Source organism: Sander vitreus, chromosome 4 (genome assembly GCF_031162955.1).
Source record: "Sander vitreus isolate 19-12246 chromosome 4, sanVit1, whole genome shotgun sequence".
Taxonomy (NCBI): Eukaryota; Metazoa; Chordata; class Actinopteri; order Perciformes; family Percidae; genus Sander; species Sander vitreus.
This window is the reverse complement of record NC_135858.1, coordinates 17,563,997-17,585,598: the sequence shown is the minus strand read 5'-3', so window position 1 is coordinate 17,585,598 and position 21,602 is coordinate 17,563,997. Positions and strand designations below refer to the sequence as shown.

At 39.8% G+C, this 21,602-nt stretch overlaps 4 protein-coding genes across 6 annotated transcripts; 3 read left to right on the top strand and 1 right to left on the bottom strand.

The window, feature by feature from the left end:
• Positions 1 to 826: 826 nt before the first annotated feature.
• emp3a (epithelial membrane protein 3a (MAM blood group)) lies at positions 827 to 4,022 on the top strand. 2 transcript variants are annotated; one of them, XM_078248790.1, is made up of 5 exons: positions 827 to 893; positions 2,391 to 2,501; positions 2,699 to 2,801; positions 2,936 to 3,076; positions 3,385 to 4,022. In XM_078248790.1, exons 2-5 carry the CDS (start codon positions 2,424 to 2,426, stop codon positions 3,558 to 3,560), a joined length of 498 nt encoding a protein of 165 aa, XP_078104916.1. In that variant the 5' UTR covers positions 827 to 893; positions 2,391 to 2,423; the 3' UTR covers positions 3,561 to 4,022. The 2 variants fall into 2 exon arrangements, with proteins under 2 accessions (XP_078104916.1, XP_078104917.1); XM_078248791.1 differs by having other exon boundaries at positions 866 to 955.
• A 469-nt stretch (positions 4,023 to 4,491) lies between these two features.
• fam83e (family with sequence similarity 83 member E) lies at positions 4,492 to 9,609 on the top strand. 2 transcript variants are annotated; one of them, XM_078248782.1, is made up of 10 exons: positions 4,493 to 4,785; positions 4,890 to 5,484; positions 6,003 to 6,149; positions 7,400 to 7,524; positions 7,602 to 8,042; positions 8,309 to 8,368; positions 8,475 to 8,525; positions 8,614 to 8,833; positions 8,924 to 9,133; positions 9,339 to 9,609. In XM_078248782.1, the coding sequence occupies exons 2-10, from the start codon at positions 5,017 to 5,019 to the stop codon at positions 9,516 to 9,518; spliced, it is 1,902 nt and encodes a 633-aa protein (XP_078104908.1). In that variant the 5' UTR covers positions 4,493 to 4,785; positions 4,890 to 5,016; the 3' UTR covers positions 9,519 to 9,609. The 2 variants fall into 2 exon arrangements, with proteins under 2 accessions (XP_078104909.1, XP_078104908.1); XM_078248783.1 differs by lacking the exon at positions 9,339 to 9,609 and having other exon boundaries at positions 4,492 to 4,785; positions 8,941 to 9,072.
• A 1,914-nt stretch (positions 9,610 to 11,523) lies between these two features.
• Positions 11,524 to 17,847, top strand: utp3 (UTP3 small subunit processome component). Its single transcript, XM_078248780.1, has 16 exons — positions 11,524 to 11,748; positions 12,083 to 12,170; positions 13,178 to 13,234; positions 13,323 to 13,379; positions 13,466 to 13,571; positions 13,651 to 13,719; positions 13,810 to 13,931; positions 14,040 to 14,195; positions 14,303 to 14,374; positions 15,091 to 15,131; positions 15,211 to 15,307; positions 15,521 to 15,655; positions 15,766 to 15,902; positions 15,983 to 16,043; positions 17,326 to 17,433; positions 17,603 to 17,847. The coding sequence occupies exons 1-16, from the start codon at positions 11,732 to 11,734 to the stop codon at positions 17,690 to 17,692; spliced, it is 1,413 nt and encodes a 470-aa protein (XP_078104906.1). The 5' UTR covers positions 11,524 to 11,731; the 3' UTR covers positions 17,693 to 17,847.
• ppcs (phosphopantothenoylcysteine synthetase) lies at positions 17,756 to 20,743 on the bottom strand. Its single transcript, XM_078248781.1, has 4 exons — positions 20,635 to 20,743; positions 19,253 to 19,790; positions 19,071 to 19,174; positions 17,756 to 18,872 (listed from the first exon to the last, which is right to left on the bottom strand). The coding sequence occupies exons 1-4, from the start codon at positions 20,656 to 20,658 to the stop codon at positions 18,546 to 18,548; spliced, it is 993 nt and encodes a 330-aa protein (XP_078104907.1). The 5' UTR covers positions 20,659 to 20,743; the 3' UTR covers positions 17,756 to 18,545.
• Positions 20,744 to 21,602: the final 859 nt, after the last annotated feature.

Here is a 21,602-nt window from a genome sequence, read left to right as displayed (position 1 = left end):
ATAAAATCAAAGAGTGTTGCCAACAGGGACATTGTAGAGCGCCCTCTGTTGGACAAACTATGCAACTCCAACACTCATAACATGGTTGAAGGGTGTTTCGTCCATTTTTATTTTATTTTTTAAATATTCATTTATCGGCCATTATAAATGCCGATACCGATAGTTCGGAAAATGCCCAATATCGGCCGATAATATCGGTCCGCCGATATATCGGTTGGGCTCTAATGACAACATCAATTTTGGAGACCAAATAAACCTGTCTGTAGTCTTGGGTCTGAGATTTCCTGCACATTTCCAGTTAAAAGTGGGCAGCAATCATACTTCCTGCCTTTCAATCCCCTCACTCTGAAAAAACTGTGGTGGTCTTCATGCCAAGCTGCCCTGCCGGAAGAACAGCATTAGTACATGTGCAGTGCTGGCACAAAAGTGTGGCAAAATGTAACCATTGCCCGCCCACATATCTACCACTGTTAGAGTAATGACAATTGTGTTTTAATGTGTGATTATATTTGTCCTTCGGTAAAGTCTGAATAATAGATAATTACCTCATCATATTGTGTTCCAAATTTCAATGCAGATTGGATGTCGGCAATACATCTTTTGAGAACATGTTCTGTGTTTATGCAGGTCTTGAGGAATGTTATTTTTGGTGTTGAGTTGGTTGGTCCAGACCACAGATTTGAGGGGGAGGGCAGAGAAACTTTAGAGGAAATGGGTGTTGAGAACTCCTCCTATATCTAACTCCACATTCCTCATCTGTACCCTTCTCTCAAAGTTTTGGAGCTAAAACGTCTGTGAGGACAAAAAGAGCAAAGAGGGAGGATAACAAGAACTGGCAGAATAAAAATCAAAGACGGTCAAGGGTACAGACTCAAAGGCACTGAAGCTGAAGGGTAAGAACTTCATCTGGCTTATGTTGGAATAAACAGAAATGTCATTCCTGGATTTTCACACAGTTAAGTATGATGTAACTATTGCCACATGAGATGCATGTCACACCCAAATGTGCCAAGAGTCCTTCATGAAATTATTATGATATTTTATTATTATTACTTATTGTTTATTATAATGTTTATGAAGATGCTTTTCTGTTCTTCCACAGTGCTTGCAATTTCTGTGGTTACTTTTATTCGTCTGTGCCAGTTACCTCAAAATGTTACATAAACCAGATGTAGTAGTATGTAATCAAACACATGCCTCTCTGAATTGTCCACAGTTTAATAGCAACAGTGGTTCTCCTCTATGGGCAGAGCTTGGTGGGAAAGACAAACATGTGCAAGGCGTAGAATACCCACTCCTGAAAGGGTACTGTACAGTTGAGGAAATGTAATTTAGGAAAAGGAAATGTCTACATATAGTAGATTTTCCTTTAGTCCTACATTTAGGCTTGTATTTGAAAATAGATTTAATGAATTGTGAAACCAAGCAGCAGTCTCTCTTTCTGGTCACAGAAACAAATGTACCAAATGCACAGTTTTGATATTTTAGACTCAACTTTTGATTGGAAAAATTAAATGCATTTGATTTGTGTATAATGCCCTTTCTAGATTTAACCACATATATTATAGTAGAAAAACAGCACACATGTTTTTGAATAATTCCTTATTTAGTTTTTACTGTGTGTAAGTAGGCCACAATGCAAATGTCTGTCTTTATTTATTTTTGTATCTAGTGTTTTTATAACTATATCTAGGGGAACTTAAACCAAAAAGGAACAAGTCTTACTTAATAATGTGATTTCCTCTTTTTGTGTCCTCAAAAATGTCTCTGATGGAAAAAGTGGATCAAATTATTGAGTCATTCATCACTCTTATTCAGAGTTGTTGTCATTTAACTTATATGCCTTCGCTTTCTTTGGTGTGGGTCATTGGGGAATGTGTTTGAAGATATTAAGAAAAGGAATATCAAGGAATATGATCATAGCTCTTTTTCATTAAACCTGAATGACAGATTGTCATCCTTTTATACTAGGTATAAAGTTTGTACCCAGATTCATAAAAAAGGACACAACAGTATGTCAGACCTTTGGTAGATAGTTCAGACTACATGCTTGTTTACAACGGTTACAGGGAGGTCATGTTCTGATCCTCAGAGACTGAACAGGCACTGGAGACATTGCATGCTTGTGGCCTAATAAATGGGCAGAGATCGTCAGTGCAGATGTTGATAAGGGTGCTCAGAGTTTCCTCAAGAGGCAGATAGAGGGTCCACTGTTACAGGCCACTGCCTTCAGAAATCTGATGGCCATTTTAAATGACATGGACGAAATGGTATTTCTTTGACTACAGAGCTGGTTGGTTCTATTTGGAACCACCAATAATAACATAAATGGATTTGTACAGACACCATCCTATAATAAAAATAACACAGCAGGGTTGTTTTTTATGCAGGATACCATACTTTTCCCTCATCTCTAAGCAGCCATGGTCTTCCTGCTCATATTCATAACTGTGCTGCATCTGGTCACCTTGGCCATGCTCCTCGTCGCTACCCTGGAGAAGGTGATACACATGTAAACTGATGCCTTAACTTGTGTTGTCTTTCTTCTTACAGTAGATGTCACTGTTAATCCCTGTGTAGTGTGAATAAAACCAAACTGTTGAAAATGCTGCACATCATCTAATACTAACTGTGGTTTTGTGCACTGTGCCATTCAGTCTTTGAAATCTGATCCAAAAATATTTCTTTCTTTCTGCAGTCCTGGTGGATATGGGATGATTTAGAAATCACAGACCTCTGGTATAACTGCTTCCATGATAATGCCACAAAGACCTGGATGTGTGCTGCTACTAATGAAAGCGGTAAATGCAGTATTTCTCTGCGTGCTTGCCTGCATACATGTGCATGCTGGTTCGTTTATTCACTGGTTACATTTTGCATTGTGTTTTGCTTGTGACTCAGTATTTTACTCTCATTATCTGACGTGCACTCCCAGACTGGCTGCAGTCTGTCCAGGCCCTCATGGTCCTCTCTGTGGTCTTCTCCTCCATCTCCTTCCTAGTTTTTCTGGGTCAGCTGTTCACCATATCCAAAGGAGGACTCTTCTACTTCACAGGCCTCTGTCAGGCCTTTGCAGGTGTCTTATTCCATAAGCCATATACAATTTTGTCAATGAAAATAAAAACCTGACAAGGTTAAGGTGACTGCCACAGACAGTTTAAGGAAGGCGGAAAGAATTGAGAGACGGACTAATGCATTGTTGGCTTTGGTCTTTTTGTGGTATTTGTTGACAAGAAGAAAAATGCAGAACAATGCAATCTTATCCCTTTGCAAAACATTTGTTACTAAATATTTAAGTAGACATCTTCATTAATCCCTAATGTGTATTTCATATGACTGTGATGAGAATTGGAACTAAAGCTTTTTAATGTGTTATTCTTGCAGGTTTCACAACCTTTGCTGCTTGCCTCATCTTCACCTTCCACAGAAAGGAGATCTTAAGTGACTCCAGAGATCTAAGCAAGGGACGCTTTGGCTACTGTTTCATCCTGGCGTGGCTGTGTGTCCCTCTCCTCCTGGTTAGTGGAGTCCTATACGTCCACCTGCGCAAGAAGCAGTGAGCCAAAAACTGGAAAAACCTCTTAATAAGAGTGTGATTCTCTGCACTTACTTTCCAGTTAATAGTAAGCGCCCATGAGGAAATTATACTATTCTCTTACATTGTACAGTATGCAGGATCATTATGTCATCATAGTGGCATCTCTGTCAGTGAGACACATTGTTGTTACTCAAGACCAAATCAAGCAATTTGTGTTTATCTGTTCTGTGCCTTATCTGCTATTACCTGTCACACATTGTGGAATTTGTTTTGTATGTCTGAAGGTGCCAATAAAAAAAAAAAAACAGATCAAGAAAACTCAGTCATGCTGTAAGACACAAAGCTCATATTGTGTTAGAAAAAGCATTCTGACATAGAAATATTAGGTAAATAAAACTTGTGCTTAGTGTTTGACTTTGATTATATTTTTTGGTGTATTTTGTATATATCTGTGTTTACGTATTAAAAAAACAATACACCTATTGTTGACGTGACCTTTCTTAAAGAGCAATCCTGTAGGGCTAAATCTGCTTAAGGCCTGTTTTGTTTTGTGAAAAACAAGTGTAGTTCTTTCTTTGTAACACAGTGCATGTGCAATCCTCACATATAACACTGTAGTTGCAAAAGGGTGCGCCATCTTTGTCATCTAATCACTCTTCGCACCCATTGTTCACTTTGTTAAAGTATGCTAGCACTATTTCTACCGAATAGTAGACGATTGTGATAATGAAATGATAACAAACTGTAGTATTGGGATGCATGAACACATTTTTTCTAAAGGTATTTACAAAGAAATAAAAAAGTAACTGCTGTGATTGCACCTGACACCTTTAGAGAAGATAGGGAAGATACATTGTCAACAAACCTACTTGTCAGGCTGGACCAGTCCCAAAAAGAAACTGGGAGGTAAATAGCAGCCTCTTAGATAAAGTACACATGGCAATATTTTTTGCCACACACCTCACATATGTTTAGAAGGTGTATGACCTGGAACCAGAATATCATAGACTATGATTTAATTTGATTACTGCAGCTGTGAGAGCCACAGTAGGATTGTAAGTGTGTGTTTCTGAGCAACCAACTGAACTGTCAGCTGCACAGAATTTCTGGAATCTGAGAACAATGTCAGTTAGAAGGAGTGGAAGGGTTAAGATGACATGCAGGGGTGGGAACATATGAAGAGCTACAGCTCCCGTGAGCATTTGAGTAATACTTGAGCCTGAGAGATGAGACATGCTGCCTAGGAGGTGAGTTTCACATTGTGTTGATATTTGTGTGTTTCAACTGATCTTTTTTTTCAGACACACGGATCACTTTTACTCATTGATTTCTTTTCTTATGTCAACATGAGGTGGGGACAAGGCTGCTGCAGAACATAAAATGTGCTCAGGACTGAACTCCTGAACCCTGAATTGACTTTTCTCAGAAAGGATCGTCTTTGACTTCACTTATTCTCAGAGACACACCAGGCTGTGGTCATGTCAAACTCCCAAGAGCAGAGTCTCGATAAGGATGCAGAGTTCCTGCCGATGAATGAGTCCTCCCCAGAGTTCCTGCATTGTGAGAAGGAGCGTCAAGCAGTCGAGAGACTCCTAAATGCAGGACCAGAGGCCTTTTACAGCTCCATCGGCACAGAGCGCTCCGGCTGCTTCCTGTCTTCTGAAGAGGTCAGTCAGATAACCAGCTGGGCTCAGGACTACCGCTTTAATCTGCTACAGGTGCAAAGACAAGAGAATGGAGAGGAAGGCAGCTCAGCAATGGAGGACATCTGTTCCACCTACTTCCCTTCCTACTCAGACACACCAGCCCCAAACCTGGAGCTGGGCTGGCCTGAAAAAAGCCCCTGGGTGCGAAAGGGAAGCGTTACAGTCCACACCAGTCCTCCTGCTGAGGGAGAACCTCATGTCAAACAGATCATCAGACAGCATTTGCAAAAGGCTGGCCAAGTATGCAAATATGATTTTTATGGATGAACATAACACATTTCTTCTTATGGGTAGAGGTGGAGCACATCAGGACTAATTTGAGGGAACTTGTACTTTACTTATTTAATTTGTTTTAGGCTCAATACTTTCACACACAACATTTCAGAGAGAAATGTTGCACTTTGTGTTCCACTACGTTTAATTGGTGGCTTTAGTTTAAGATTTTACTTGAAAAATGTAGAATAAACTAAAAATAAAATGCACTGCTTTAGTTTAAACTCCTCAACAGTATATAGAGTATTCAGACGTGACGCAACCTGCAACAGCTACAACATTAAAACAATATATTATAGCACTCTGAAAGAAACTACTTTTACTTTACAACATTTTGCTGGTAATACTTAAGGTAAATGATATGATTATTTTCATCTCATCATCAGTGAAACACACTAAGAAAATGAAGAGTTCCATTTTGTGTAAGCTACTTTGTGAATAATCCTGTCAATTACAGGCTTAGTGACATTTTGTGTACTACGCAGGTAATTGCTATTGTGACAGACAGACTGACAGATGGTGCAATAATTGGTGATTTACACAATGCTGCCTCCCGTGGTGTCCCCGTCTACATCATCCTGAACCAAAGATCCATTCAAGAGAATTTCACACTCAACAGGCTCAGGCATCCGGTGAGTCACCTCACCTCCTGCAAATTAGCACACACCTAGCAGCCAATCGTTTGTGTATGTTTGACATGGGAATAAATAAACCAGAGACTTTATTTTTTCGAAAACCAAGCATCACCAGTCTAATAGATGAAACACATTGTGTTATGGGATTCTTTCTAACAAAGGTCACATCTCAACGTAAGTGTAATTTAAAAACTTGACACACTGCATACCTACTCTAAAGACAGCTTTTACTTTGACATGATTATCTTAGGAATGTAACACAGTACATAGCTGGTTAAACTGGTTGCACATAATTCAGTGGTGTTTGTGTTTCTATCGAGGGATGAAATATTATGCCTGATGTTGAAAACAAAATCAAATTGAAAAATGTTCATGAATGCAGTACATGCAATTAATGAACATCGACTCACAAATGAACAGAACTTAAAACACTCTCTATTCATCACGTCTAATTGGGGGAAAGACTAATTATATTAATTATATAATATGAATTATACTGGTACTGTATGCCATGGCTACTATAACAATCTGATGCACATTTTTTAGCCATAATATCTGGGTGTGGCTCTAGAGAGGGCAATGTTGGTTGGTCAGTCAACCACTTTGTTCCTGAAATATCTCAACAACTACTGGATGGGTTGAATTTGGTACAGATACTCATTGTGCCCAGAGGACAAACCCTAGTGATGCTGGTGATCCCCTGACTTTTCAAAGGCTGTAACCAGCAGGTCAAGGTTTTTACTTATCCAGTAAAATATCTTAAAATCTACAAGATGGATTGGCACAAATGTTAGTACAGACATTCATGGTTCCTCCAGAATCTATCCCAATGACTGTTGTCACGTCTCAACAACTACTGGATTGATTGCCAGTAAACATAGTGCACACATTCATGTCCCTCTCAGGATGACTTTTCATATACACCAAATACTTTGATTTGTGACTGAATACCTGCAAAACTAATAACACTCCCATCAGCCTCATCTGTACTTTGTGTTTAGTGCTAAATAGCTAATGTAACATGCTAAAATTGTCAGCATTGTCACAGTGAACATCTTAGCATGCTTATGTTATCATTTAGCTCAAAGCACCTCTGTCAAGTACAGCTTGAGCCCCTATCATAGCTGTAGACTCTTGTTTATACAAACCTTGTGTATGATACAGGATATAACACACTGTTCACTTTCTGTCACCGATAAACACCAAGTTTCAACCTTCAGTTTCAACTTAAGCTTGTGGTCTGGCAGAACATGCAGGTCCGTGTTCTTGGAGGGAAAACTTTCTGTTCGAGGACGGGAAGAATGGTGGTTGGGGAAATGAAAGACAAGTTCCTCCTGGTGGATTTAGAGACAGTGATTCACGGCAGCTACAGGTGAGCAGTCGTGTCTTTTAATTCCTTTTATGTGGATCAAACACACTTGAAAGTGATGTAACATGCTGTCTTTGTAGCCTCACATGGACAGACGCCCACCTGCACCGGCAGCTGATCACCGTTCTAAGCGGCCCAGTTGTTGACTCATTCGATAGGGAGTTCAGGATCCTTTTTGCTGCTTCGCTCCCCATGCCAGACACATGGAGGGTTGCAGGTACTCATGTAGGCCTAGATGTGACTCATCAGCTGAAAGCCCACTCAGATCTCTGGGTTCAAAGACATCACTATTCGGAGCCTGAGATTACCAACCCTCCATCCCCACCTGCTGAGTCCCTCCTGGACTGGGAAGCCATGGGGGTTATCCAGAGAAACAGCTGCTTCCCTGACAGTCCTCTTGTCCAACACGAGGAAATCATGGCCAAGGAAATGCCACTGCAGAGCAAAATGATGTTTGATAAAAATACACCCATTATGGATGGTTTTACTAACAATGGAAACCAATTTGTGGATAACAAAAGGTACATGGATTATCTTGACTAAACCTATCTAAGTTGTCTTTGGATCAAGCATACAGTACATATTCACTTTTCCATTTACACAAATAGAACTTACAACTATAATTTACCTTTCACTGAATCTTACACCAAAATAATGAAAAAAAAATGTCTGTTTCTTATCATTTTTTGAGTAAATTCCCCCATGTAGCACAGCATAGTTTTAATATTTTGTGCCACTGGTTGTTTGTATGACTTATACTCTATAGATCTCTTTTTGTATGTGACAGGGTATATCAAAACACTTTTCCAGTGAGAAACAATGTGCCAGATAAATCAACAACTTTCAAGTGAGTTTTGATACAGCCAATTCTGACATTATACTGATTAAGACTATTGGCTCTTGTCTTTTTCTGCTAACAATTTATGCAAATCGTTTCTTGGTTATTTTCATAGCAACACACAACTCTCACCAACAGACCTGAAAGCTCCAGAAACAATGAAGAGGTAACACCCAAAAGAAAAAGGAAATGTGGAATAATTTAGTATTAATATGTCATATCTAAAAGAAGAAAAAAAATGTTTTCTCCTGCAGAGTGGAACATATTATAAATAAAGCCAACTTCAAGCAACTCTCCATAGAGAAGAGCACCAATTTAAATGACAGAACAACAACAAGACTTGATGATAAAGCAACAGAACCAACACACAATATGATCACAATTTCCTCTTCTAAGAGAAGAGAGCGCTTTTTGGAAGCAGACAGCAGCATAAATGAAACTATCTTCAACATGGAGAAAACACAATCTTTGAGAGTAAGTAACTTGCCTTTCCAAACACTTGAGTTACTGTAACCTTGAGCGCCTGTGAGTTGAGAAAACTGAGATGCATTTCTGTGCTCACAGAAACCTATTATCCTTAGCGTGCCGCAGTCTGGGAGCTTCAGCTCTCTGAGTGACATTATGAAGAGGATTCAGCCTCAGCAGAGCACTTCAGGACTGCTCAGGAGAGGATCAAAGGCTGCTGTGTCAGAACTGAGCCAGTCCATGCTGGAGCTGAGTGTACCCAACACAGATGATGACAGAGGAGCCCCGGTGCCAAGGTTTAAGGCCGCTGTAAGTGTGTGAATTTGTATTTCTCTGTGTATATGCTTGTGAAGAAGGAGTGATGGAGGAAGAGAAATTTCTTACACAAATTTATATCTCACAGAGATTTTAATCTTTAACTCACTGAAGTAAAAGAAGCACTATAATCCTTTACTCAGATTATGCACATGATTTTAATGTTTTTGTTGCCGTCAATCTCCTGTTTCCTTGGCAGTGTTTCGACCTGGATCATATGACGCCTGCTCTTGCCCTGATGAAGAAGAGGAACGATGAGTTGAAACCTTTATTTTACAGAACTCCAAAAAACTTTCTGCCCAGAGAGAGGCCTCGCAGCTCCAGTTATGCACTCAGTATGGATTGGAGGAGGTCACTGGCAGAGACGGAACAGGAATAAGGAGCAAGGAAGAAAATACATGAGCATGATATTGTGTAATATCATCTTCTGAGGAGTGGATAGTTACAAACTCTGCAGTGTTAATTACCCAAACTAAAAACCAAAACAACAACAAACCCAAACCAAAACAGGCTGTGACTCTGAGGATAAAACCACTGTATTATACTGTATATAAGATGTATAATAGTGCTATTTGTTGTTTGGATGTCCCACTGAATTTGATAAGATGTTTCACTGTATGTACAGCAAAGCTTTACTTTAGAATGTTAAAGTACATAAAAGTACATTAAACTGTTCTGTTAATGCTAGTATCAGCTGTTCTAACCACTGAACCTCACAGAAAAATAAATTATAGAAGGACCTTTTGATTAAAAATTGGAATAACTATGATTTTATTAAGCCTTCAGCAAGTGGCAATACATGTACAGTACATTTGTGTTTGATACAAGAGTGTAAAGGTAAATGGTGCTGATGAATTGACAAAAGATGTCATAAGGATTATTTTGTTCAGTATATGGTTAGGACATACTGGACTTAATACAACAGTATACAGTATATTATGAAAAAGAAGGTGTGAAATAAATGTAATAAATTGTTTTAAAGGTGCCCTGCCACACGTATTTCATTACTTTGTGGTAATGTCTAAAGTTCTACCATGGACTCCATAACATTACATTTTTTGTGGAAAAAATGCCTTGGTTACCTTGTTTCAAGCCATTCTAGCGTGGTATAGAAAGTCTGCAGGAAGACTCAGCTCGATTTTTGCCAGTTCTCATTAATATTCAATGAGCTAAGCTGCTTGACTCTGATTGGCTAACAGCTAGCCAATGAGAGCCTGGCTATCAGCATCCTTTACCCAGCACAACTGGGCGAGCTCACGAATAGTAATGAGGTCAGGCAACATGATGTCAGACTGACCAGCTTTTCTAATTGGCCTGATTTTGCCGCTTATTTTTTTTCAGTGGCTAGAGCTGACAAAGGAGGTAGCAGTTCATTTTCACATTCACGACATAACACAAACACATATGGACATAACATATTTCAAAAAATGCAAGTAAAAACGGTTTTGTGTGGCAGGGCACCTTTAAAGTAAAACTTTGAGCATGTGCTGACAGGACGTTAAATGTCCAATGTAGAAAGAGGCAATAGGCCTATAGCTAACAGTGAAGACACAGAGGTCATGTCCTCAGTATTTTTTCTGGGATTTGGGGGACTTGAAGCGCAGTTTATTCTTTTTGATTTACAAGTGACTGATGGAGTGATTGATGGCTGTTAAAATTTGCAAGGAGGCATTTTTTTCCTCCATAAAATGAATTGATTTACCCATGCAATATCCCCAGCAAGGAAACTAAGTTAGGTGTTTTGTCAGCTGTTTCTAGTGCCTTCCTCTGCTGATTTGACAGAGAATCGTTCATAAATGCAATGTAGCTATATTTAGCGCTCTGCAAGTGTGTGTGTGTGTGTGTGCAATTCTTATGTGAGTGCTCTGATTCATAAATCTATACATCTTTGATTTTGAATCAGCAGCAACCATGCTCCATAGGATTTTGAGTTATCTCGTTAATTCAGAAAAACAGAGCAGATTATTTTTTCATGAACATTTAGAATCGAAAACTTTTTTCACAGATAAATATGTAATCAATTCAGAAAAAACAGGGCAAATTATATATTTTTTCACGCTTTCGTATATTGTAACCTATAAACAACTCAAACACTATAAATACAAATATATTACACACGGGCGTCCGGATAGCTTAGTTGGTGGGGCGGGAGGTTTTACTCTTCGACGCAGCAGGCCCGGATTCGACTCCGACCTGCGGCCCTTTGCTGCATGCCATTCCCCCCTCTCTCTCTCTCTCTCTCTCTCTCTCTCTCCCCTTTCATGTCTTCAGCTGTCCTGACAAAATAAAGGCAGAAAATGCCCAAAAAATAATCTTTAAAAAAAAAAAAACACTCCAGTACAGTAGATGGCGGTATGCACCTTTCACATTGCTTTGTAGACCGCCAATAAAAGTAAAGAAGAGAAGAAACCACGGAAGCACATGGTAACCAGAGTGGAAAATGTGTCGCTTTAACTCAACTCAACTGGCTATTTACAGTTTTCTTTTGTTTTAATCTCCAGATATTAGTACTGGCGTTGAAACGTGTTGCTTGGTTATCATTCCTCTCCTGTTTTGTTTGCTAACGTGTAGCAAACAAGGCATTTTTCCATCATGGTGCGAGCTAAAAGGTAAGTTTGGCTAACGTTAACGTTAAAGTTGGTCTCGCATTGCCAGACCTATCTCCACAAGACTGACGGTAACGTTAGCTAAAATCAGAGTCTGCACGTGTGTATGTTTTAATGGGGCTGCTTAAGTTACACTTAGCCTACATACACTGTTTTATTGTGGTCATTAACAGTTAGGGGGACGTGTTATGGTACCCTTTTAGTTATTGGCTCTGACCCTTACATTTCCCATCAGGACCTACAGGAACTTAAAAAGATATGCCAGTTATACAAACATCCTCTGAATGTCACAGAGCAGAGATTAAAACACATATGTCTCCTTTCTTTTATTGCTCAGGGCTGTGAAGATACAAAGGCCAAAGAAGACAGAGCGATATGATGAAGATGACCCTGAAGCCTACAAGAACATGCCTGTCCCTGATAAGGTAAGGGCTCAGCAGCAGATTGGTCCTGGCCTGCTTTCTGCAGTGTTGTTGTCTGCCTGTACTATGTATACTATAATTCTGTCAGAAAGCTACATTGCAGCCGTACAGTATGCTCTCAACTAGACAGAGCTGCACATGTGTAAATATGTTTATTTCATTACTACAATATACATGAGAATAGCCTAGGGAAAACATCTAATAACAGAGGTTCAACATACTGAGAGGTTCAACAACCATTGATTATATTGTCACCCAAAGAAAACTTCATAATAAACTTCATACTAATATATGAATATCAGTGGATACGGGGCACATTCAAAATGTAAATGTTACTCATATAGAGGTGAGCTATATATGCTTATTGAAATATGACCAAAATAATTGAGAGAAAAAATAGCAAAAAAGAGTGTTTAATAGCAGTGTACCAATCAACTGTTGAACAAGCAGAACATAAACTTGAATTGGAGCGCTAATCTGTTTTACTGTCCAGAATCAGGCTGTGTCAGACTCTCCCAGGGAGTTTAACGGTAGTATTTAAATATAAATATCATGTTTTTAAGCAGTTTTGTTTGTCGGGAATCATTTACTCAAGCATAATAGACAGTTCTGTTTAGCACATTGTCAGAAATAACAGGCACATGCATAGATTTCTGTCAAATAAGGTAACACAGACTCATTGCCTCTACTGTACCTGAAACCGTTGTGCGTAGGTTCTGGTGCACTGTATTCAATCAAAACTAGAGGTGGTAGTAATGTGGAAATGAAGGCCAATAAGTTAAAAGTGACAAATAAAAATAACAGAAATTTGTACCGCTTATCTCTAATACTTACTTTTTTGTAATAACCACAATTGTAAGTCTCATACTGTGATATTGATACAGCAATTGATTTTCCAGCTGTGCATCACAACAAGCCGCTCTCAATCATTAACAACAACTCTGCTTTGGTGCTGTGGTCGTCGTTTTCAACAGTTAGATTTGAACTTGTCTCCCCTCTCTTCCTTTCAGAAATCGTCACAGTACTCTAAGGACAACATCGATGAGTTTCATGATGAGAAGATTGCAGTAAGTTTACCTCACTAGTAGTTCTGTGGTAAGTGTATGTTGCTGTTTTTGTGTCTAACTTATTTTTGCTGTGGTCTCTTTGCCCCAGAAACTTCTCGCCAGCGGTGTTCAAATGGAGAGCGACCAGGAGGAACTGGATGATGAGGTGATGGCTTAGGTGTTTGGATTTACCTTCAGAAAATGAATCTATTGTAGTTCAAGCACAAATTCAAGCTCAGCTGAATTTCACAGGAGGAAGTGATGGCCCTAGATGATTCGGAGTCAGAGGAGGAGGAGGAAGAAGAAGAAGAAGAGGGGACAGACATGGAGAGTGATTTAGAGGGGAAAAAAGAAGAAGGTAAACATAAAATCATCAGTTTACGTCCAGGATTTGGTTAACTGTCATACCCATTTAACTGTAATGTTGTCTTCCTCAGATCTTCCCAATGAAATGGCATGGGGCACCAAGAAGAAGATGTTCTATGACTCTGACTATGTGACCACCAGTAAGCGTCTTATCTCCAGAAATATTATTTAGGCAATTCATGATAGTATTGTCTTTGTGGTTATGCAACATTTGAATTGTGTTATTAAAGAGGGGAAATCGCAAGACGAGTTGGAAGCCGAGGAACAAGAGGAAGAAGAAGAGGCCAGAAATATCCAAAAACGTTTAGCTGCAAATCTGAGCGAGGAGGATTATGATTTAAACTTTTTTCAGGTATTTTTCTCATCGTAAATCTCTTCTGTACACCTGCAGTTAATTCCACTAGCAAAGATAGAACGTGTTTTTTTGTTTATTTTGTTTGTTTTATGTGCCTAAATGAAGGAATTTGCTGTGGAGGGGAAGGATGAAAACAAGACTGTGGAAAAAAAAGAGAGGATTGTGAAAGACCTGAAGCAGATGTCCCAGAAAGAAAAAATGAAACTTTTGAAAAAGGAGTCACCAGAGCTGCTTGACCTCATTCAGGACTTCAAGGCAAAGGTAGAATACAGGCATGCAACCAGAACATCCTCAGATTTGATAAGTTTAAATATATTTGCTTAGTTGCCACTGGCCAACATGTAATTGATTATTTTGTGTATGTGCAGCTTAATGAACTAAAGGATGAGCTGCAGCCCCTCGTACAGATGGTCAAGGACGGAAAGATCCCACCAGGAAAGGTGAGCACATTTAGCTTAATTTCTAGCTGTGAATTTGTCACCAGACTGAATTTTAAAGGTACATTATTTTACGTTATACTTTATTTTATTTTTCTAATAAACAATGTATCAATTGAAAATGTGAAAGAGGGGGTTCCCTGGTAGCTCACCTGGTAGAGCATGCGCCCCACGTTCCAAGGCCCAGTCCTTACCGCAGCGGCCCATGTTTCGAATCCGACCTGTGGCACTTTGCCGCATGTCCTCCCCCTCTCTCCCCTCTTTCCTGTCTGCAGCTGTGCTATTGATTAAATGCCAAAATGCCCAAAAATAATCTTAAAAAAATTAAATAAAAGAATGTGAATGTGAAAGAGGTCACTTGTTGTGACCTACAATCAGTCTTAGAGTGTCAGCTACTCAAAGCAAAAGTTATCGTTCCTATAACCTGCTTAACCTGGGGCTCTTTAAGCATTCACATTGAAATCTACCATGGCTGTGATTAGGTTCAAAATGAGTGTAATCACAACAGCAGTTGGATTGATCATCAACTGTCTTTTTTTCTTTCTTTTTTTTTAATGTAATGGCTGTTGTTAGATGTATTAATAAGAGAGAAATGTGACGTTGGATGCTGCATTGTAAGCTTGTTGTGTCGGCTAGCACCGAGAAACCAATTAATAATGTCATGTTGTTATGGCGATCTAGTATGTGAATCTGAATTAGTTTCATCCTGTTTTCCAAAGGGCGCTGACTACCTCAAGACAAAACAGCAACTGTATCTCAAGTAAGTTGTAATTAAATGATAATTACATATTGCAGAATCATGTCACAGTCCTTCATTAAATGATTCTTTCCTGCCCCAGTTACTGCACAAACATCAGTTTCTACTTGGTGTTGAAAGCAAAACGAATCCCTGTTCATAACCATCCAGTGATTGAAAGACTGCTTACCTACAGAAATGTAAGTCCACACATTGACATTAACACCTGCTGCCAGTGGAAAGCAGTGTTAGTGAATATATTTGTCCTGTGTATGTCAAGAAAACTGCATCTATACTCTTATTTTGGACAGCATCCTGTTTTTAATGCTAATATTGTTTAATACTGGCAGCAATAACTATTTGGGCTGGAGCATTACATTAGTTACAATCCGCTGTCTTTCAATACCTGGCAGCTCATCAATGAACTAGGTTCAGTAGATGCTCGGCTTTCACCTCAGTTTCGCAAACTGCTAGCTGGTGAGGAGAAGGATAAGGCCAGCAGACCAGCAGAGGGAAAGAGAACCAGAGTCCCCAGTAAGAAGGAAAAGGTGAGATTTTAGTTTTTTTTTTTTTTTTTCAGGGTACCTATTCACAGATCTTACTTTGAATCTGTTGTTAATATGGAACTTAAATGGTAATGAGTGCACGTTGTTTGTAGGATTCTGGCGAAACTATGCTTGAGGTTGAGGAGGACTCGGACTCTGATCTGGACGAGGAAGCGGCTCTGCGTTTCTACAGAGATGTGGAGGAGCGGTCAAAATTGAAGAGAAAGGGCAATGATGCGGAAGCTGAAGAGTAAGTATGATTTGAGTCTTTTGAAATGGCAGTTAGGACAAAATCAACTGGGGATCTGATAAATTGTCAATTTGTTGCAGGTTGGTAGAGAATGAAGATGAGGAGGAAGATCCAGATGCTAAAAGAGGAATCACTTACCAGGTAGAGTTACAACAATTTGCACACTTAAATATTAGTATTTACAGTCAGATGCTCTCACCCAGACTAACTTAATATTCATGATGAACAGAACACCATCATCTCCGGGGATAATTTCAAGATGGGACTACCACACCTGAATTGACAATCTTATACCGGTTTACATTATATAAACTAGAGATGCACCGATTACAATTTTCTAGGCCGATTCCAATTGTCTTTGAGTTAGGCCAGCCGATTCCGATTTCATTTTTTCTAACCACTTATGTATTTTCTATCTTTTCTTTAATAGAACATTTTGCACAGAACATAGAAATATTTTTGAACAGATAATGGATCACTATAAAATAGAACTATAGAAATGACTCATGGTGTGGGAAATTCACACACATCTAAAGGTCAATGTTAGAACCATTTCCTTCTTTTCACATCCAATATCCAACTAAAGAAATGTGATTTTGGTTTTTGGTGTCATCCCTCCACGCCCTACTCTTTCCTTGCAGGTGTTGCATATTGCAAACTTGTTATCTTCTGCACACACGCTGAAGAATTTCCAAACAGCTGACATGATGCAGGTTAATTCACGAGACACGCGCGACACACGTCGGAAAAGTTGAGAGAAAGGAAAAAGAGACTGTGTGCGCGCGCATTCTTGAAAACTGTAACTCCTATAACTTATGTTGTCAGTTAATTGTAGCATTGACCGGCATGAAATCGGCATATGTCAGACTGACCTGCCGGTCGCCGGTCATGGCCGAGCACGTGAAAACCGGCCAATTCCGGTCACCGGCTGGTCTGTCGGTGCATCTCGAATATAAACAGGATTTCATTTTGAATTTAGCCTTACAGCAGCGTAGGGCTGTATGTGAATTATTGTATTCCTACATTTTGGAAGCAGGTTTAAAGCAAGAAATCATTTGTGAGCCTGAAATGCTGCCCCATGTATTGAATTCATATTACATAAATGTAAAACTGCTCTATGCCTGAATTCAGGCATGGTGCCTGAGAACGTCAAGTTCTGTAGAAGACGAATCTCAAAAAGGATCAAATGTATATCGTATAGTGTTTTGGTCATATGAGGGTAAGATAAGCCTTTGTCTCCTATAGGAGAAATTTGTCTTGGGCAGGGTGCATACAGGGAAGCTACATCAGATCAAACTTACAAAAAGCCCCCCTCCCCCAATACATTTTAATATATGGTGTACCTTACACTTCATGCATTCCATGTTAAACTTTGTCAATTCTGAACAGCTTTTCTAATTATTTGCCTCTACCAATTCCACAGATGGCCAAGAACAAGGGGCTCACACCAAAGAGGAAGAAAATTGACCGTAATCCCAGAGTCAAGCACAGAGAGAAGTTCAGACGGGCCAAAATCCGCAGAAAGGGCCAGGTTTGTATTACCCATATGATTGAGACAAAACATTTTTTTATCGCACTGCTAAAGTGCATTAAAAGCTTATGGGAAACTATCTGTAGGCTCATCAGTTTAACTCAAGAGTATATGTTGATATGTCAAACGTGTTCCCAAGACCGATATTGACACTGTTCATACTCAACAGGTGCGTGAGGTGCGTCGGGAGGACACAAGATACAGTGGAGAGCTGTCTGGTATTCGTGCTGGTGTCAAGAAAAGCATCAAACTTAAGTAACCAAGAGAGAATTCAAAATATGCCGCCAAGTGAAGCCATGGGGTTGAAAAATGACCAATCGGCTGTACTTGTAAATGTTTATTATAGGTGTGTAGTAAAGCATGCCACTGAATTATTAATTTACTGTTGTAGAAAAAGACAACAAAATATTTGTTTCTGTCAATAAACTTTCAATTGTATATTGTCCATGTACAGCGACACCATTATAATAGTGCGTTCCACTTGTTCTCGTAAGTCGGATTTTCTGAGGTCAAAGTCGGAAACGCCCCCTGACCTCGGATTTCCGAGCTCAGATCTCGGGCAACGACGAGTACCCTGAGCTAAAAATCCAACATGGCTGCTCTGTGTAGCAACAGTTGTGAAAGCTGTAGTAACATACAGTTATAAGCACTTCTGTGTTATTTGTGTCTCACTAAATCAGTCTAACACGCAGTGCTGTCCATATTCTGTGGACATGTTACGCTGTTTGTATACACACAAAAACAGCGTAACGCGTTGTTATAAACTGGCATTGCTAACCTGGCTAGAGCTAATGAAAACAATGAAAATCCGACTTGTAAATGGAACGCATTCAACTTGGGTGTGACGTCATTCCCAGCTTCCGAGTCCCGAGGTAAATGGAACGCACTAGAAGCTTAGATGCCTGTTTTTAGAGTACATTAAAAGACAAGGGAAGGCATGTGTTTATAGTTAGTATTCCTAAGGTTTTGCAACCATTCAGCATACTGAATATACAGAAACTTGTCAGCAGAACAGGCAAATTAATTTAAGCCAAACTCGGGATTGGGTAAGAGCACAGACAACAACTTATAGCTGTGTCATTCACTCAAACATGCAGTATGGATCATAATTGTCAACCCGATTGTTGAGTTATGAACTTCTTGTGTGCTGATGTCAGGTTGCTGACTATCCTCTCCTCTATCTCCACCTCATTCTTCACATCCTCCTCTGTGACCATCAGCTCAGCCTGAGTGTCACGGGTCACCACCACCACATAACCCCGTCTAGAGTCCAGCACGTTGGCCACTACCGCCTGGTGCCTGTAGGTGTCCAGAGCTCGCCGAGCCTTGTCCAGCAGGATGGTTGCATCCGTCTCAAGCTTAAAAGATATGACAAAAGCCTGAGGTGCCCAGTCCTTCACCAGCGGGGACAGTATCTTGGGGACCATGTTCATGCTGAGCTGAAGGGAAGAAAAAAGGATATTCTCATTAATACCAAAGGTTAAGAGTCTACAGAGGCTGTACTGTGGCACAGCAGTGCTTAGAGCTAAATGCACAGACCGACACGGCCACCTCTTGAGCCATGCTGCTTGTATGGCTAAAGAAATAAGTCTTGCAAGTACATTTGCTAGAATCTTGTTTTTGTTTTTTTTACTCACTTGAAGAGGTCCATTAGAAGACTGGATTTTGTGTTCAGGCATCTCAGATGCTGGTATATAAAAATCAGACACAGCTGCAGCCAAGTAAAACATGGCCTTGGATCCTAAGTGCAGAATAAGGAGTTATGAACAATATGATGGATAAGATCCGCGGTTTAAACTTTTGAGTAGTTAATCTGTACCTATTGTGCTGAGTGCCTGTGCTGCTGCTTTAAGTAGATGCAGATATTCTGACAGAGTGCTGAACTCAATGGGCAGAAGGAGTTTGCCTTCTTTCACTTCCTGGTATCGCTTTAGCGCTTTGGCAATGTTGGGAAGCACCTGCTGGTTAACCACCACTTCACTGGAGTTACTGGATGCTCCTTCTCCACCTCTGAACTTCAGGGCATCCAGCATGTTTATGGTTGAGAACATACGTGTGTAGGGGTAGAGGGAGCGATGCCTGTGTAGGAAGATGACAGCGTAGCCCGAGTCTATGAAATACTCTGCTGAGGAGGCTCCTCGTCTGCCGCTGCTGAAGTTATCGAGAAAGCGAACAGTGCGAGACTCTAGGGGAACTTTGGTGCCTCCTGATGTTATGAGAACCACCCTGCGACCCGCTGCATCATGATGCCTGGCGAAAGCAGCCATCTTCTCTTTGACCTCGTCGACATGGGAGGGAACGGCAAATTCTTCAGTTAACTTCCCGTCAATGGAAGATATTCTGGGTTCAGCCATCACCTGATGAGAGAGGGGGCATCATGAGGGAAGCACAGTGATGGACATAAGCAGTCAGAATGTCAGACGTGTTTAATGGGGAACTTTTGCACATTAACATCCGTTTAGCCTGCCTGTTTACCCAGTTGTAATGTCTTTTGTTAGTCTAGAGTGTTAAGTTTGAGAAAATAACTGATACAATGAGGGATATAGGGTAGAAATCAGACACAGCTGCAGTCAAGTAAAACCAGGGTACTTGTGGAATAAACATTTGAGAACATATCGTAAGCTTATGGACCATATTTCTTTTTAACAGAAAGTGCAAGAAACAAACAGGGGGCATGCAAGACGTGTCTAATAAAAGACTATCGAGCTGCATTGTGGGAAGTGTAGGAGCTTGATCCGTATCCGGGAAAAAAATGTGGATATTTTAGTCTCTACAGCATCAAATTTGACATATTTTTGTTAATTATATCTCTCACTGTTTACACAACTTTATGGTACCTCACAGTATGCATAGACCTTACAGTGAGTGAACTTAACAGGTCAACCTCGACCTTAACAGTTTGCGTAATAAAGGTAGCTATCTTTGATGGCGACTGATTCGCTAAAGGAAACCAAGTCTTTGATACATGTGTCATGGACAAAATAATTAATTTTCTGAATTTATCCACAAATGTTCAGTAATTTGTCAGGTGAGAAGAACAGGAGCAGGGTGAGTCCTCTTCACTCTTTCGCAAAAAAAAAAAACCACATCACGTTACCTGCTATGAAGCAATATTTACCACCGTGACAACACCCTAAATCGAACAAAAACAACGCGTGCTTTTATCACAACACTTAAAGATAAAACTGCAAAATGCCCTACTTTAGATTCCGAGGTTGTTGTCATGAATGTATAATAAGAAGGTTGTCAGCTTCACAACAACTTCTGCACTTCCTGAAACCACTGAGCTGAATTCTTTGGTCTTAATAAACATTGAAGAAAACCGCCAGCGCCCCCCAGTGGCGGTACACGGTACCACCACCACCAATGGAATTGTTGAGTCTGATGAAATAATGTCGTGCGTCAATTACTTTTCTGACTTTCAAATGACTGAGGTGTCAGACTTTATGAACATTAGCATCACAGTGGCGCAAACAGACTACCAGAGGGCACCAAATAGGACTTGTGTTTTCTATTTTCCTGGACCCATATACAAAGTAAGAAAGAACTAATTAAGAATATGGTCTATTATTATACACTCATACACTTGTTTAATACTTATAGGCCTAGTTCGTCGTCAAATTTCGATTTGCAATTAAAATTGATCTGCAGGTTGCTCAACATTTACTACAAATTTAACGTCTTGCTCTATATTTTTTTTCAGTTTATTAGGCCTATATTTATTTTTCTTTTGGAAATGACTTGATAGACACAATACAGTACAATACATGACCTAATAAAATGCAACATTTCCCCCCTGCAGAGACTGCAAGAATTGAAGAAATTGTCTTAGCATGTAATTTATGGGAAAAATAAATACATGTTGCTTTGATGAGTGTTAAATACTTTTGGAGAGAAATTATCTGCTGGTGTGAAAAACCTGCACAGAGTTTTATTGGAAATGTTGTGGTTTAAATAACTCCATTTCTGTGTTTCAGTCTGAGGCGGCACCTTGAACAGAAGGGTATGGTCAGTCATTACTATATGTTTTGATTTATAATGATTGATATTTTTACCACAGATTTTCAGGATTTATAAACAGCAGTACCCCTGATCAACCCACAAGAGGCGCTGTTGTCCTGCTGAATACACGATCGCATCACTTCAGCATAGCTGCTTTCTTTAATACA

Bases quoted from the DNA above. Each gene is read 5' to 3' on its own strand.
- utp3 (XM_078248780.1), top strand. The intron at 13,720-13,809 runs GTAAGCGTCTTA...GTGTTATTAAAG, and splicing joins CTCTGACTATGTGACCACCA to AGGGGAAATCGCAAGACGAG. The intron at 15,656-15,765 runs GTGAGATTTTAG...CGTTGTTTGTAG, and splicing joins TCCCCAGTAAGAAGGAAAAG to GATTCTGGCGAAACTATGCT.
- ppcs (XM_078248781.1), bottom strand. From the start codon at position 20,658: ATGACAACAACCTCGGAATCTAAA. The intron at 19,791-20,634 runs GTAGGGCATTTT...CTCTCTCATCAG, and splicing joins CAACAACCTCGGAATCTAAA to GTGATGGCTGAACCCAGAAT. The intron at 19,175-19,252 runs GTACAGATTAAC...TTCTGCACTTAG, and splicing joins ACAGGCACTCAGCACAATAG to GATCCAAGGCCATGTTTTAC.
- emp3a (XM_078248790.1), top strand. From the start codon at position 2,424: ATGGTCTTCCTGCTCATATTCATAACTGTGCTGCATCTGGTCACCTTG. The intron at 2,502-2,698 runs GTGATACACATG...TTCTTTCTGCAG, and splicing joins TCGTCGCTACCCTGGAGAAG to TCCTGGTGGATATGGGATGA. The intron at 3,077-3,384 runs GTGTCTTATTCC...TTATTCTTGCAG, and splicing joins CCTCTGTCAGGCCTTTGCAG to GTTTCACAACCTTTGCTGCT.
- fam83e (XM_078248782.1), top strand. From the start codon at position 5,017: ATGTCAAACTCCCAAGAGCAGAGTCTCGATAAGGATGCAGAGTTCCTG. The intron at 6,150-7,399 runs GTGAGTCACCTC...GTGGTCTGGCAG, and splicing joins TCAACAGGCTCAGGCATCCG to AACATGCAGGTCCGTGTTCT. The intron at 8,834-8,923 runs GTAAGTAACTTG...CTGTGCTCACAG, and splicing joins AGAAAACACAATCTTTGAGA to AAACCTATTATCCTTAGCGT.